Source organism: Lissotriton helveticus, assembly GCF_964261635.1.
Source record: "Lissotriton helveticus chromosome 1_1 unlocalized genomic scaffold, aLisHel1.1 SUPER_1_unloc_17, whole genome shotgun sequence".
In the NCBI taxonomy this organism is placed as follows: Eukaryota; Metazoa; Chordata; class Amphibia; order Caudata; family Salamandridae; genus Lissotriton; species Lissotriton helveticus.
Window position 1 is genome coordinate 3,313,289 of NW_027611656.1, and position 17,281 is coordinate 3,330,569.

At 47.0% G+C, this 17,281-nt stretch overlaps 1 protein-coding gene across 1 annotated transcript in view; it reads right to left on the reverse strand.

Moving 5' to 3' along the window:
- Nucleotides 1-17,281, reverse strand: part of LOC144805640 (uncharacterized) — a 357,642-nt gene that overhangs the window by 291,573 nt on the left and 48,788 nt on the right. The window contains 1 exon segment of the mRNA XM_078672158.1: nucleotides 13,079-13,319. Coding sequence (XP_078528284.1) covers nucleotides 13,079-13,319 — 241 coding nt within the window.

Sequence of the window (17,281 nt, forward strand, 5' to 3'; positions counted from 1 at the left end):
TTCTGTTCATCTGCATTCACATTATAATGTTATGCAATTGTTTCATAACCTGTTGAAGAGGCCTGCTTGGGAATAGTTTAGCAGTGATACGAGTGTATTTAACACCGAACCCCTCTTGTTTTGCACATACTCCGGTTCTTATCTACATGACTGCATTTTTATCTAAGCGATTGCATTTTATTTTCCATGGTCTGTTTCTTTAGTACATTGTGGCGTCTTGAGGTCACCTAAAAGCGATCATGGGAGTTCTGTCCTTCGTTTTCATGTTACACCTGACCTAGCGCTGTCATCCGTACTGGGGTGTGCACGTGCCCTGCTCTCCACATGCGGCCTAAGCAGAATATTGCTTGGAAGACCTGAACTCTTCTCTTTTTATAAATGACAAAACAAAAACCTTTTTTGAAAAGCAGTATGAAGACGGAAAAGGGAGAAATGGTCCCTTAAAAAAACATGACGAGTTACAGTTCACATTTAATGGTTCTAAAAATGATTTCTTAATTACCATGATTGATCATCTGTGTGCAATTTATAGCCCATGAAGTTTTAAAACACAAGCCTTTTGCTATCAGGTCCCTTTCCTGTAACATTCATCTTAGAAAGGGGCTGTATGTTAGTAAGTGTTATAAAGACTGCCAGGTGATCAAGGACTGAAACAAGTAAGAGAGTTTGAACAGCCTTTATTCTTATCCACTCTATTCTCCAGCAGTACAGGTCCCTCACATGAGCATTCTAAGGAAGCCTTCAGAGTCTCAGGAAGGTACCAACCAGAATGTAGGTAAGGGGGGATGGAACATACCAAGAGTGAACTAATATTAGTACAATGCGATGAAGAGGATAAAATAAAACCTAACAGATTGTAACACATCTTCCCTCCCTAATGCAAATACAATAAATTCCATAGTCACAGTTCAGATATAAGTTTCTTTTGAGGTTCATTCGTACAAAATAAAGTCCTTGTGCCATTCAGGTGTTTTGCGTGTTCTTCGGGTTGGGGTAGGATTTGATGGGTGGGAATAAGTAGGAAAGTTTTGGGTCACCTGTCAGTCCTGTTCTTGTTGTGATTTGACTAACCTGTCCATACTCCACATTTGGTAATCATCTAAAATGACCGTGTTTTTTCTGACTGCTGTTATACACCTTGGTTTCTAGAACTTACTCTCAGGATTGCCACTCCTGGGATTTTTGATACAAACCCAATCGCCTATTTTCCATTGAGGGGTCTTGGTACCATGTTTTGAGTCATAATGCTCTTTGTATTTGTTTTGGCGAATGTGGATTTTGTCATTAAATTCACGCATGTCTCTGTTGATGTGGGATCCCCCGCCTAGCCGATTGGGAAAGAATTTGGTACATGGTTTTCTTCCTCTTAAGGCTGAAAATGGGAAGACTCCAGTGACTTGATTAGGGGTTGTGTGATAGGCCCACAACATTTCTTGAAGGGCTTGCTCAATAGGAATGCTGTTGCTATTGGCTACCTAAATTCCCCCTTTAACCATACGGTTCATTCTCTCCACCAGACCATTTGCCCGGGACAGTAAAGTGGTGATCTTGTGTGTGTTATATTAAGCATGCTGAGGAATTCTGTCATATTATGAGATACAAACTTTACGCCATTGTCAGGGATGCTGGAATGCCTTCCGTAGCAAAGGTATCTCTCAAAAATTGGATGACTATGGCGGTAGTTATTTGATTAACAATTTTAACAACCGTCCAATGTGAATGGTAGTCCACTAGGACTATGGCAAACCTCTTCATTACTCTTGCGAGATTAAATGGGCCCATTATGTCAAGGGCAACCTTCTCCCACGGTATGTTTTGTATGGAGACCGGAAAAATGGGAGCTTTCCTCTGTGTCTTTGATTTATCACTGTTTGCGCATGCCTGGCAATGCTTAACTTTATCTTCTACTAAAGTATCCATGTTAGGAAACCAGTAGCGCTCACGTAATCTTGCCTTGGTCAAGCTTCTTCCTAAGTGGCCTTCATGAACCAGGTCTATAATCTTGTTTCTGATGGCTTCGGGAGGGATTATCTTAACCTTCCTAAACAAAAGACCCTTGTCAATACAAAGTTCATTGTGTATTTCCCAAACCTTCCAACCCCAAAATCCATTTGGCTATGCGGGGGGTGTTACAAGAGTTGTTTCTTGGATTAAACATAAAAACCAGGGGCTTGTGATCAGTGCGTATACAAAACTGTATCCCCCATAGAAAAAATCTGAAGTCTTTTCCCCCCAAAAACAAGCCAACGCTGCTCTTTCCACCACAGAATAGTTCAATTCAGCCTTAGTCAAAGTTTGTGAGGCGAAGGCCACAATCCTTTCCTTGCCATCAATCACTTGCGATAATGTCGCTCCCAAACCTTTCCCACTCGCATCTGTGGTGAGGATAGTTTTCCTGTTTTGTTCGAAGTTACACAGATATGGAGCAGAAATTATGCTTTCTTTAACTTTCGAAATGATTCGTTGGTGTTCCTCTAACCATTGGAATTGAACATTTCTTTTAGTGAGGTCTCTTAGATTGGCAGTGACTTCTGCAAAATGATTGACGTATTTCACCATATATTCTGCTAAACCCAGGAAGGATTTGAGTTCCTCTTTATTTGTGGGCGCTGGAGCCTCATTTACAGCCTTAACCAGGCAGAACTTCGGTTTAAACCCATCTCTGGAGATGCAATGTCCCAGATATTCCACAGAATCCACACCCAGTTGGCACTTCTCTTTTTTTAGTGTAAGGCCTGCATTTTTGAATTTATAAAGTACTTGCCTCAGGATATTGTCATGCTCCCCCACACTGGCGCCATAGATTAGGACATCATCTTGGAAGCATAATGTTTTAGGTACTCCATCAAGAATGCGCTGCATAATTTTCTGGAATACGGCTGCCGCCGATGCTAACCTGAACGGCATGCGGGAGAACATAAAGGTTCCCAAGGGATTGGTGAATGCCGTGAGTCTTCTTGAGTCTGGATGTAGCTCCACTTGGTGGTATGCCATGGAGAGGTCTAGCATGCTGAAATTAGTTGCTTTCCCCATGGTGCTCAGCATCTCATGGATGCAGGGTAAGGGATGTCTTTCAACTAGAATGCTGTTGTAGGAAGGTGGATATCTGACTATGGTTGCCCCCAACTTTTTGCCTAGTGTTTTGCTGGTTTCTGACTTAGTTGGCCTGGGATCCTGCTATTCAGGACCCCAGGCTTCCTGCTCTCTCTGTAAAATGGACTCCATGTACCTTAGGTACATATCTAATTGGATGCTGGGTCACCTTATCAGTCCCTGTACAAGTGTACCTTAGGTACCCAGGGCATAGGTGTACTCAGGGCCTACCAGGGGACGCAGCATGTATTATGCCACCCCTGGCTGGCCATCCAAATCTGACACAACTGGCTGCATGACAGCTGGGGCAAGGTGGTGTAATCACCCCTTGCTATAGATATAGTATACCTATATCTAAACCTAAAATGGACACATATATTCCTATCAGTCACTCCTATGGAAGGCCTTATCAATCCTGAAGGCAGAGTGCTCGGAATTATGTGAGATGGTGCTCTGGCATGAGCTGAGCCCGTTTGCAGCTTGCGGAACCAAGTCCTAATAGCTGTTCCATGATAACGCTATACCATATACTCTTAAGTGCATTATAATCCTCGCGGTTAAATGCCAACTCTGGTATAGCATTATCAAAACATGTCGAGTAAGGTGTCATACGAATTGGAATACTACCCCCTCGCCAATTCTGGCAACGGGGGTAGCATTCCACCCTTCTAGAGGGACACGACATGTATGTAACTGAGAACCCCGGTTAAAGTTAACTCGAGCCTTGGCATCACAAAATGGATGCTGCCACCACAGACACAAGTCTGACCTCCTGCTGCTGGGAGTCCTTCCAGCGAGGGCGGCTTGGACAAAGGGTTTCCTGCCTTGGGAGGTGCTAGCACCACCCCAGACAGGATTTTGTGTATTGGGTAGGGTAGGCTTGAAAGGAATGAGACATGCCTGGGGCACACAAGGTGCCCTGTGCATACACCGGTTCCAACCAGTTGCTGGGGCACTCCAGCCCCAGCTCTGGTGGGAAACCGGACAAAGGATTGGGGGTGTAGCCACCCCCCTTCCTGGTCCCACCCAGGGGAGGGACCTAGTCAGTAGTGCAGCCCCCTTTAGCAGGATAAAGGTAGGAGCTGGTCCCATTCCAAATCAGATTATCCTGAACTATTCAACAAGAAGAAACTCTGGCCTTTGACGTTCTGCTCCACAGAAGACTGAAGAATCTCCCTTGTGGACAAGGAGTGTCCACCCTGCACAAGCAGGCACCATCAAGCGTCCAGCGGCTTCCCTTTGTCGTCTTCCCTCGAGGATCCAGACTTCAGAGCCCGACGAGACCTGGATTCCCAGACCTCTCCGACCTCAACTCACATCTGCAGCAAAGCTGAGACCCGTGGGTGCGACAAGACACGTGGGACCGGCCATCTTGGAAGAAACTACACTTCGCTTCCAGCACAACTCCCGAGGTAAACTCGACCAAGTGCTTTGGGGACTGAGAAGCCCCATCCCCGAGCAGCTCCTGCACCGAAGATCAGCCCTCCAGCCTCCACGAGATCTGCGCGGGGCCCTTCTGCTTTGTTGCTGCTGGATGCGTTGTCTGGTCACTTGCCGGCTGGCTAGTGGCCTCCTAGACGACGAACCTTTGAATTCTTTCTGCTGGTCTGGTTGCTCCAGACTGGCCCTTGCTCCCTTCCAAAAGAGGGGCACCCCGGACTCTACTAGTCCGCACCAGACGCTTTCTTCACTCACCGCGTGGGTTGCCTTTGCCAAGGCCTGTTGATGCCGATTCAGGATCCAACACCGCCGACAGCGAGAGCCTGCGTGGGACAGCTCGTGCCTCCATCCTGGTCGTCGAAGACACCTTCTGGTCCACGTGGCTACAGAGTCAAGCGTCCACTCTTCACCTGAACACGACGACGACATCTGGTTCCTTCCTGGTTCCACTCCAGTCACTGGCTAGTGACTGTGAACATTGTCCCCTCTGCTCTCAGGTCTCCTTCTTCAACAATCCACCCTTGGATTGCACCGGTCATCTTCCTCCTGGTCGCCTGCAGCATCTTTTCTTTCAGGCTCCATTGACTTCAATGCGAGAACCCGACACACTTTGAACCCTATGCACCCGCGGCCCGTGGGTGAGGTAACAAGAGCATTTCAATGCTCAAGGGTAGTTTAACTGTCCTAGTGTCCAGTTCCACAGTCGTTGTTGTCCTACCTAGTCAGGATTGTCCGTACTCACCTTTAACTTGAACTGTACTGTCCATAGACGTTGTTACGCATCTTGCGTGTGAGTTCACACTCTGCACACGCGTTCCGTGGGCCTCCTAGTACTTACCTAGTGTTAGTGTAGCGTGGTCCCATCGATCCTACAGCCTCTGGACAGCTCCATTCTTTCTATTGACTTTCACATTCCACTTACTTAGTATATGGTTTGTCGTGCCCCTAGGGCACCATTGTGATTTCGTGCACTTAACGTATTTTTCAGAAGAGATTGTCATGTGCTTAGCCCTCTGACCTCATAAAGAGTTCAGAGGTGTTGTTATTAATAAATAGAACGTTTATTTTCATAGCAACCTGTGTGGTGTCCTTTCATCTGGTATTCAAGGGGTTATATTGTGGTAAAACAGCTGGCTTCACATGCTAAAAGAGTTTAGCCTAAGACTGCTTTGTCCATGCTACCATTAGGATAGCTGGTCTATAAGGTTGACTTACAACCAATCACCATAAGGGTTGTTTGGACTGATACAAGGTAATCACTAGAACTAGTGAGCATCATATATCAGGCCAACTTCTCACATTGGTGTGCAGCGGTTGGGATTTGAGCTTGCTGTTGTTTTTACCACGCATAATCTTGCAATATCATTTGAAAGATCACATAAGGTACTCTAGGTACATATAACAAGCTTAGAAATACTCTGAGTTCTACTGAACCAGCCGTTGTAGTAGAAAGGGCCTAGCACAACCTGACTACAACTCTTAGCAAGGGATCAGTAGGAAAACCCATAGTGTAGGTAGGTGCATCACTTACACCTCACTAGAAAGTATGTCTACCCATGGAGAGACTTCAGAGACTCCCCTAGTGGTTAGTGACCCTCCACAGGTCCTTTCCAGATATGCAGCTCTCAGTTTCCAGGAGATGAGACAATTGTGTACCTCCAGGAAATTGAAACAGGGTTCTAACCCTACCACTCCTTTTCTGCTAGGTCTCTTAGAGACATATGGTGCTAGAAAGGCTTCTCATACAGATGGGGGCATGCCAGCCTTAGAAGGTACCCTTGGTGATCCAGACCTCCCTGAAACAGTAGATGTAGAAGAGGAGGAGGAAGAAGAGGAGGTCTCTGGGGATGAGGCAGACAAAGGTCCTGAGCTAGTCAGCAGACTTACTAGGGCCAACTTAGACCTACATAGGGAAGGATCTGGGGGACCCACAGTACTGACCCTAAGCAGGCCTACCTTTGGAGGTAGGAGAGATAGGTCTCATTCTAGGGACTCCAATAGATCTGGGCACTCTAATGCCTCTTCTCAGAGGAGAGGGATTTCTCCCCAGAGGAGAATGACTTCCCCTCAGAGAAGAGAACATGAAGCAAGGATGAAACAAGCTAATCTGAGGATCCAGAGGGAAGAACTTGCCCTTGCCAAAGAGAAGCTTGCCTTTGCTAGAGAGCAACAGTTGAGTGGGTTAACACCCACCGGTGGCAGCAATATCCCTAAGGATAAAGACAGGATTTTTGATAACAGAAACCTGAGCAAAATAGTGCCCTCCTATAAGACAGGAGATGATATCCACAAGTGGATAACTGCTTTGGAGATAGCCTGCAAAGTACAGCAGGTACCCCAGAGTCAGTGGGCAGCTATATTGTGGCTCTCCTTTGAATGTAAAGGTAGAGACAAGCTCCTCACTGTTAGAGATGAGGATGCTAATGATTACCAAGTCTTGAAAACTGCACTGATTGATGGGTTTGGCTTAACCACTGAACAATACAGGTTGTTGTTCAGGGATACCCAGAAAACTCAGGCTCAAGATTGGACTGACTTTGTGGATTGTGCCACTAAGGCTTTAGAGGGTTGGTTACTGGGTAGTAAAGTTACTGACTACAAAGGATTGTATAATTTAATTATGAGAGAGCAAGTCTTAAATAATTGTCAGAACCAGTTATTACACCGGCACCTGGTAGACTCTGATCTGACCTCTCCACAAGAATTGGGTAAGAGGGCAGACAAATGGGTCAGAACCAGGATTAGGCCCAAGAACCAAGGTGGTGACCAAAAGAAGGAATCAACCAAGCCTCAAGAGAAGGGTGGGAATAAATCTACAGATCAAACCACAGGGCCCCAAAAATCCTCAGAAGGGGGTGGGTCCCAGAATCCTTCCAATACCCAGAAGAAACCTTATTGCCATATCTGCAAACAGGTAGGCCATTGGAAAACTGACAGTAGTTGCCCAAGGGCCAACAACAATAAGGAAAACATACCCCCAAGAAACACGTCCAAACCTCCTGTTACTACTAGTAGTAATCCCCCAGGTGGTGGTAGTGCCCCCAAGAATTTGGGTGGATTTACTTTGGGAATCCCTGGGGACTCTGGACTAACCAGGTCCCCTAACTTAGATACTCTTGTCTGTGAGACTGGCATGGGGTTTGCCAACTTCACTGATTGTCCTAACACTTTGGGCAAATACAGACAGGAGCCCCTCATCAATGGTTTAAAAGTTGAGGCCTATAGAGATACAGGGGCTAGCATCACCATGGTGACTGAAAGCCTAGTCCCCTCAAGGCAACTTATACCTGGTGCCACATACCAGGTGACAAACATTGATGGAGTGCAGAAAAATCATCCCATAGCAGTGGTAAGTCTCAGCTGGGGAGGTGTCACTGGCCCCAAAAGAGTGGCAGTGTCATCAAACTTGCCTGTAGATTGCCTACTGGGGAATGATTTAGAGATCTCAGCCTGGGCTGAGGTAGAACAAGAAACCCATTAAAAATGGTAAATCTTCCTGAACAGGTTAGGAGGGCTGTGCCAGTCTCAGCCCAATCTCAGACAGATTCCTTCCCTGAAAAGGTTAGCAGGGCTGTGATGGTAACAGCCCATACCCAAACTGAGTCCCTTCCTGAAAAGGTTGGTGGGGTTGTGATGGCCACAGCCCAAACTCAGACTGATAATAGTGTTGTGAAGCCTTAAACTATGGATCACTCCACTCAAACAGAGAGTATTGAGGAGGAAGAGAAATCTCCCTCCCACCAGACTTTAGGAAAGGATCAGCCTCCTCAGGGAACTGATCTTGCCCCTTGTCAAGGAGCTGCCCCAGAGGTAGTCAGGCCTAGCCTGGCAGAGCCCCTGATGTCAGTGGACCCTTCCAAGGTGGGACCCAGTCTGGAGCAGGTAACCTGCCCCTCTCTACCCTGCCTCAGTCAGCCCAGGGCTGTAGAGGTCAGGGAGGCCAGTGGTGGACCCCCAAAGGGCCCCCTGTCCAAAAGAACTCCCCAATCAGCAGATTAAGGGCACTGAAGCAAGTAATCCTAGCCAAGTGAACATAAAACAAACTCCTGAGGGATCCCCCTTAAAATTAGTTAGGGACCTCCCACAGATGGACACTGTTGGGCACAGCCAAACCTGGGACCTAAGGGCCCCAAACCTGACCTGTCCCTCCAGTAAGCCAAACAGAGGGACCCAGCCTCCAGCTTTAGGTAGCCAGAGGTTGACCCTGAGAGCATACAGCAACTCAGTCCTGGAAAGAAAGGCATGTATGGTGGATAGTGATTGGAGGAAGTTGAGCCCAACATTAGTGGAGCCTCACTTCAGTACTCCATCCCAGCACCAGCCTTTTTCTTTGCCAAAACACACCACAGGTAGAGATTCCCTATGGTGGAGACCCTCAGATGCCCTTAGGGTGAGGGGTTGCTTAGTGGACCATGAGATAAGGGGTAACCATGCCAGTGCATGCACCTCCTCATATGGCCACTCAGGCAATATAGGCTTACCTGGTCAAGGATAGCCTTATCTCCTTTCGTTTGGGGGGGGGGGGGGTTATGTAGGAAGGTGGATATCTGACTATGGTTGCCCCCAACTTTTTGCCTAGTGTTTTGCTGGTTTCTGACTTAGTTGGCCTGGGATCCTGCTATTCAGGACCCCAGGCTTCCTGCTCTCTCTGTAAAATGGACTCCATGTACCTTAGGGACATATCTAATTGGATGCTGGGTCACCTTATCAGTCCCTGTACAAGTGTACCTTAGGTACCCAGGGCATAGGTGTACTCAGGGCATACCAGGGAATGCAGCATGTATTATGCCACCCCTGGCTGGCCATCCAAATCTGACACAACTGGCTGTACGACAGCTGGGGCAAGGTGGTGTAATCACCCCTTACTATAGATATAGTATCCCTATATCTAAACCTAAAATGGACACATATATTCCTATCAGGCACTCCTATGGAAGGCCTTATCAATCCTGAAGGCAGAGTGCTTGGAATTATGTGAGATGGTGCTCTGGCATGAGCTGAGCCCGTTTGCAGCTTGCGGAACCAAGTCCTAATAGCTGTTCCATGATAACGCTATACCATATACTCTTAAGTGCATTATAATCCTCGCGGTTAAATGCCAACTCTGGTATAGCATTATCAAAACATGTTGAGTAAGGTGTCATACGATTTGGAATACTACCCCCTCGCCAATTCTGGCAACGGGGGTAGCATTCCACCCTTCTAGAGGGACACGACATGTATGTAACTGAGAACCCCGGTTAAAGTTAACTCGAGCCTTGGCATCACAAAATGGATGCTGCCACCACAGACACAAGTCTGACCTCCTGCTGCTGGGAGTCCTTCCAGCGAGGGCGGCTTGGACAAAGGGTTTCCTGCCTTGGGAGGTGCTAGCACCACCCCAGACAGGATTTTGTGTATTGGGTAGGGTAGGCTTGAAAGGAATGAGACATGCCTGGGGCACACAAGGTGCCCTGTGCATACACCGGTTCCAACCAGTTGCTGGGGCACTCCAGCCCCAGCTCTGGCGGGAAACCGGACAAAGGATTGGGGGTGTAGCCACCCCCCTTCCTGGTCCCACCCAGGGGAGGGACCTAGTCAGTAGTGCAGCCCCCTTTAGCAGGATAAAGGTAGGAGCTGGTCCCATTCCAAATCAGATTATCCTGAGCTATTCAACAAGAAGAAACTCTGGCCTTCGACGTTCTGCTCCACAGAAGACTGAAGAATCTCCCTTGTGGACAAGGAGTGTCCACCCTGCACAAGCAGGCACCATCAAGCGTCCAGCGGCTTCCCTTTGTCATCTTCCCTCGATGATCCAGACTTCAGAGCCCACCGAGACCCGGATTCCCAGACCTCTCCGACCTCAACTCACATGTTATGTTATGTTATGTTATGTTATGTTATGTTATGAGGTATTTCTTAAGCGCACTGTCACCATGAGTTTCCTGGCGCTGGTCAGATTTAGAAATTGACAGAAGGGTCTTTAGTGAAGGTGAGAGAAGAGTAATGTTTTTAGGGATCTGCAGCAAAGCTGAGACCCGTGGGTGTGACGAGACACGTGGGACCGGCCATCTTGGAAGAAACTGCACTTCGCTTCCAGCACGACTCCCGAGGTAAACTCGACCAAGTGCTTTGGGGACTGAGAAGCCCCATCCCCGAGCAGCTCCTGCACCGAAGATCAGCCCTCCAGCCTCCACGAGATCTGCGTGGGGCCCTTCTGCTTTGTTGCTGCTCGACGCGTTGTCTGGTCACTTGCCGGCTGGCTAGTGGCCTCCTAGACGAGAAACCTTTGAATTCTTTCTGCTGGTCTGGTTGCTCCAGACTGGCCCTTGCTCCCTTCCAAAAGAGGGGCACCCCGGACTCTCCTAGTCCGCACCAGACGCTTTCTTCACTCACCGCGTGGGTTGCCTTTGCCAAGGCCTGTTGACGCCGATTCCGGATCCAACACCGCCGACAGCGATAGCCTGCGTGGGACAGCTCGTGCCTCCATCCTGGTCGTGGAAGACACCTCCTGGTCCACGTGGCTGCAGAGTCAAGCGTCCACTCTTCACCTGAACACGACGACGACAGCTGGTTCCTTCCTGGTTCCACTCCAGTCACTGGCTAGTGACTGTGAACATTGTCCCCTCTGTTTTCAGGTCTCCTTCTTCAACAATCCACCCTTGGATTGCACCGGACATCTTCCTCCTGGTCGCCTGCAGCATCTTTTCTTTCAGGCTCCATTGACTTCAACGCGAGAACCCGACGCACTTTGAACCCTATGCACCCGCGGCCCGTGGGTGAGGTAACAAGAGCATTTCGGTGCTCAAGGGTAGTTTAACTGTCCTAGTGTCCAGTTCCACAGTCGTTGTTGTCCTACCTAGTCAGGATTGTCCGTACTCACCTTTAACTTGAACTGTACTGTCCATAGACGTTGTTACGCATCTCGCGTGTGAGTTCACACTCTGCACACGCGTTCCGTGGGCCTCCTAGTACTTACCTAGTGTTAGTGTAGCATGGTCCCATCGATCCTACAGCCTCTGGACAGCTCCATTCCTTCTATTGACTTTCACATTCCACTTACTTAGTATATGGTTTGTCGTGCCCCTAGGGGACCATTGTGATTTTGTGCAACTTAACGTATTTTTCAGAAGAGATTGTCATGTGCTTAGCCCTCTGACCTCATAAAGAGTTCAGAGGTGTTGTTATTAATAAATAGAACGTTTATTTTCATAACAACCTGTGTGGTGTCCTTTCATCTGGTATTCAAGGGGTTATATTGTGGTAAAACAGCTGGCTTCACATGCCAAAAGAGTTTAGCCTAAGACTGCTTTGTCCATGCTACCATTAGGATAGCTGGTCTATAAGGTTGACTTACAACCAATCACCATAAGGGTTGTTTGGACTGATACAAGGTGATCACTAGAACTAGTGAGCATCATATATCAGGCAAACTTCTCACAGCTGTTATTCAAATCGCGCAAATGGATGCACATTCTGATATCCAGACTATGGTTCTTTTTGGCAATGACAATGGGGGCCACCCATTCCGTGCAATCCACAGGCTCAATGATGTTTAACTCTTCCAATCAGAATAATTCTTTTCTTAACGGTTCCCACATCAAGCGGGGAATCGGTCTAATTTTGTGCACCACAGGTTTAGCATTGTGTTTCTATTGGATTTTATGTTGGAAGTTTTTTAGTAAACCTAACTTTTCCGAAAAGACTTCTGTAAATTCCCTGATCATGTGTTCATAATCGTTTTCTGGGTTGGTGTACAATACCTGCTCAGGGTGATTTCGGTCCAATTGAATTCCCAATTCTTTTTGGTGTTGCCACCCAAACAGTTGGATCCATTTTCGACAACATATACTTTGCCAACAGTGGAGCGGGCCTTGAAGGAAATTATGGATTTGAATATTCCCTTCATGGGGATTGGGTCCTTATTGTATCCACTGGGGGTTATATCTGCTTTAGTTAGTTTATTTTGGTCTTGACCCATAATGGATATGAAGTCTGAGTAATTCACCAGAGTGAATGGGGAGCAAGAGTCTGCGAACATTTTAAGATTCCTTCCATCAATGTTGACTTCATATTACGGATATCTCTGCTTTTCTGCCCCCACCTCTTTGACTTGCAGACTTATTTTCTTCAATTGGGCTTTATCCTCTCCAGGTTTGTTGCTCCAGGTTTTATTTGGGAAGCATCCACATAACCTTGCCAGGTGCCCTTTCTTATTACATTTCCTGCACCAAGCAGATCTTGCTTGACAATTGGGGTCATTTGCCAAGTGGTTGTTACTCCCACAGCGAAAGCACTTCAACTTAGATCCTTCCAGATTCCCAGCGTGGTTTTGCCCATTATCCTTCTTGTTAGTCGTTTTGTAAGACTCACTCTTAATTTTACATACTTAATTTTCTTCTTCTATGTTGGTTATCTCTGCCACTTTGTTATCTGTGTTGTTGCTCATTTCCTTGATACACATGTCGGTGTGTTCAATGGACTTAGCGATCTTCATTGCTTCTTGGAGATCTGGTTGCTTCTGTAAAAGTTTCTTCTGAATTTCTTTGTTGTTCGTGCAACGTACCAACTGGTCTCATTTAAGTACTTGAAATCACACAATTTACTGAGACCCCTGAGTATAGCAACATAAGTTGAAACACTTTCCTGTTTTCCCTGAGTACGACTGAAGAACTTATGTCTCTCTAAAACTATGTTTATCTTGTCACCAAAATGAGTTCGTAACTTCACCAGTGCAATGTTGTACACATCGTCATCATCATCCTCATCATCTTCCGGTTCTGGGAGTGATTCAAACACTTTTCTTCCTGTGGGACCCAAATTGTGCAATAAAATATGTTGTTTCCTAAACTCACTGAACTTTTCCCCTCCAATTGCCACAAGATATGATTCAAATATCTTTTCCCATTCCTCCCACGGGATATTGGGTTCTCCAAATTCATTTAAGAAAGGCGCAGGTTGTGTCATGCTTGCAGCTGCCATGATGTAATACCTGAATTATTTAGATACCGTTCAACAATTGAAGCATGTAGATGACAAAACAATTTCAAATTGACTGCTATTAAATATTATTATAGGCAGCCCACAGTAGCAGTAAATGGTTCATAAACTACATAGATTCTTATAAAACAAATAATATAAAACTTATGTGCTCTGCAATACTTTGAAAAGGCAATACACATAGCTGAAAATGATCAAATTACATTTCCTTCTGGTCACTTAATAACCACTATCTCATCCTGCAACTATGTACTGTGTACATTCATTCAGCAGAATAAATGAAGGTGACTAGCAAGAAACGCTAATAATAACTAGATAAGTTTACACAATTTTCTGTTGTTGCTGTGTTTTACTTTCAAAGATGATGGGGCATGTGTCACCAAATTAAAGTTATGCTTTAATTTGTTATTGTTCCTTGACACTCGTTGGAATGCGTGTTTTCTGCTCTCTGTAGCGCTCTCTGTAGCACTCAATATGGTGTGCGTGTCACCGTGAATAAACTCAAATCTGTAACATGGATTGACACACACAGGAGTGCGTATCTCCGATGATTGCCTCCAGAATACGAGGTTGGCCGCATAAACAACCAGCCCTGAAGTGCTGCTGCGTAGGAAAAGGCGTAACCCTGAATGTTTGATCCTTTGATAGCGTTTCCTGACAGGATTTGCCCTGCGCATGTGCCAAAGCTCAGGAGCTTGTGAAGCCTTGTTGTGCGCTCGATCTCACCTCGGGGATCCGTGCCCGTGGAGCCCGATTTGCGCTCGCAGCGACATCCCCCGCACAGCCAGCCAACTTGCCACACCGCTGACACCACAGGGATCTGCCAAACTCCGTAGAGAGTGTGGCCTTGAAGTGCGCACACTGACTGGAGCTCCTCGCAACTGCCCTGCTTCACACCGTCAGTCGCTGGGAGGACTCCATGTACATGCGGGGGGGGCCCCACGAGTCAGCGCTACCGCCTTCGTTGCGATGCTTGACAAGCCGTAAACTGCAGCAATGCCCTTATATAATCACCCAACAAGGTGGAGCGTGTGGAGCCTGGACCCCCACACAGCGACCTCGCTTCACACCCTAGCTAAATCGCCCACACAGTCATCCGCTTTGAAAACTCTGCGTACAAGCGATGAGGAGCCCCATGAACTGCGCTTAAGCTGTGGTCGCTATGCTTGACAAGACTAGAACCGAACGATGCCCTCATTTAAATCACCAGAACGAAGTAAGTGGGAATGATTTCAGTTATCTTGCCTTTTGAATTACAGTGCCATAACCCGAAGTTCTGTCTTATCTTCCGTCAATGACAGATTAAGAGTGATAGGCAGTTTTAATTCTACGAGCTATAGGTTCATTTCACAGTTTTACTGCTCTTTGTTGATCGATTAACCACCATAAAGTTGTAATATTCTTTAACATGCCAGAGTTTACTTGAGATAACTTTATATACGTGTCTTGAATCATCCGTCCTTCTTAAAATAGGTTTAGTTTAAATTGTAACTCGACCTCACCAGATCCCGAAGTTGAATTGGCATACCCGGATGGCTGCAGGTTATCTCCAAAGTTGAATTCTGCTCTTTGCTGCAATTAATTGTTTTGCTGCCGGAGTTCAATCAAAAGGGGAGGAGCAGGAAACATCTGTCCCCTTACACTGATCGCGTCTCCACTGTTATAAAGACTGCCGGGCGATAAAGGACTGAAACAAGTAAGAGAGTTTGAACAGCCTTTATTCTTATCCACTCCTCTCTCCAGCAGTACAGGTCCATCACATGAACATTCTAAGGTAGCCTTCAGAGTCTCAGGAAGGTACCAACCGGAATGTAGGTAAGGGGGGATGTAATATACCAAGAGTGAACTAATATCAGTACAAGGCGCTGAAGAGGATAAAATAAAACCTAACAGATTGTAACAGTAAGTTTGCAATTCAGGGGCTATGCAGAAGCTTGAACGTCTTTCCAAAGCTTATTACTGTTTTAAAGGGCGTAATTTCTGATATTTACCTTTTTCCATGGATTTATGTGTTTGGTTTTATTTCAGGGGGAAAACGTCTCTGTCACTGAGAGCTGCAGTCATGCAGTCTGTCTCCGGGGAGTGCCCTTCCATTTCTGGTGCTTCGCTGCAGTTTGAAGACCTTGTTAGACTTTCTTGTTGCTCAAATGGGGGTAATTTCTGATATTTATCTGTTTCCCTAATCTTCATTACTTGATTTTGCCCGCCGCAAGACAGTGCCACTCATAGTCATTGAAATGTCACTCATAATTTCACTGCAATGATGAAAATGTCACACATGGCAATCTGAAGCCTTGGCAGCTGTGGTTTGGGGATTCACGGCCCTGTCAAATATAAAAAATCACCCCCAGGACCATGAACATTAGAAACGCTGCTCAGTCTCATTGCAGCAGCTGTGTCTACATTGCACACATTGAATGAAAAACAAGTCCTCATTTAAATTCACTCCTGAATATCATGTCTGATCCTTTGCAGAAGTTTAAAAAATGAACACATTGCTGGTGTTTCACTGAGGGGGGGAGCAGAGCTGGCATGAGGGGCTGAATATGAGGCTCCTCAAGAGCACACCATGCCAGGGTGAGGCCTGTCCTTGGACTGTGAGTGTCTTAGAAATACCCACGTCGGTGTCTTTGCAGGCGCCAATGCTTGTTTCCCTGCTAGAGCCTGGAGGCGGCGGTTCCGTCAGCGGTCACCAGAGGGCGCTCCTCGTCTGCTGATGAAACCCACTGAGCTGCACATTGGATGAAAGGTAGAAGGGTTTCCTCTTCCTGGTCAGCGGCGGCAGAGACAGCACCAGCAGCGGTGGTGACATCACTTCCGGCCTCTCCTGGTGTGTCCAGCCTGTTGCAGAGGAGGAAGGAGCCCTGTCTGATAGGCAGTTACCTTCATCTACAGACCACCCCCAGCCTCCCCTCAGACCCCTAGATCTGCCCCCCTCAGTTCACAGATCAGCCTTTGCTCCCCTCAGACCCCAGATCTGCCCCCCCAGACCCCAGATCTGCCCCTGTCCCCCTCAGACCCCAGATCTCCCCCACATACCCCAGATCTGCCCATCCCCCCTCAGACCCCAGATCTCCCCCCAGACCTGCACCAGCCCCCCCTCAGATCCCAGATCTGCCTCTGCTCCCCTCAGACCCCAGATCTGCCCCCCAGACCCCAGATCTGCCCCTCCCCACTCAGACCCCAGATCTCCCCCCAGACCTGCACCAGCCCCCCCTCAGATCCCAGATCTGCCCCTGCCCCCCTCAGACCCCAGATCTGCCCCTGCCCCGCTCAGGCCCCAGATCTGCCCCCCCTCTTTATTTTATTTATTTATGCGTTTTTATATAGCGCGAACTTTACCCGGGTGTCAGAGCGCTTCACAATAGGAACAGAACTGAAACATGAGAACATTACAAGTGAACCAATTACAAAAGCAAAAGTTACATTACATGAGGCGAAAGTGACAATCGTGAGCAAACAAAATACAAGAGGTAGCAAACGGTGCATTACAGGAGGAAAAAGTGACGTGTGCAGGTTACAAAAAGCATACAAAGTACAAGTAGAGGCATAATACTGCAGTCAATGGAGGACACTCAAACACAAGAACAAACTTTACGTAGGCAGTGGTGGCACTTGTGCAAGTATCGAAAGCAAACAAAATATAAGAGGTAGCAAACAGTGTGTTACAAGAGAACAGTGACATGTGCATGTTAAAAAAGAGTACCAAACACAGGTAAAAGGGTATTACTGCAATAAATGGCAGTCTCTCAAACCACACGAACACACT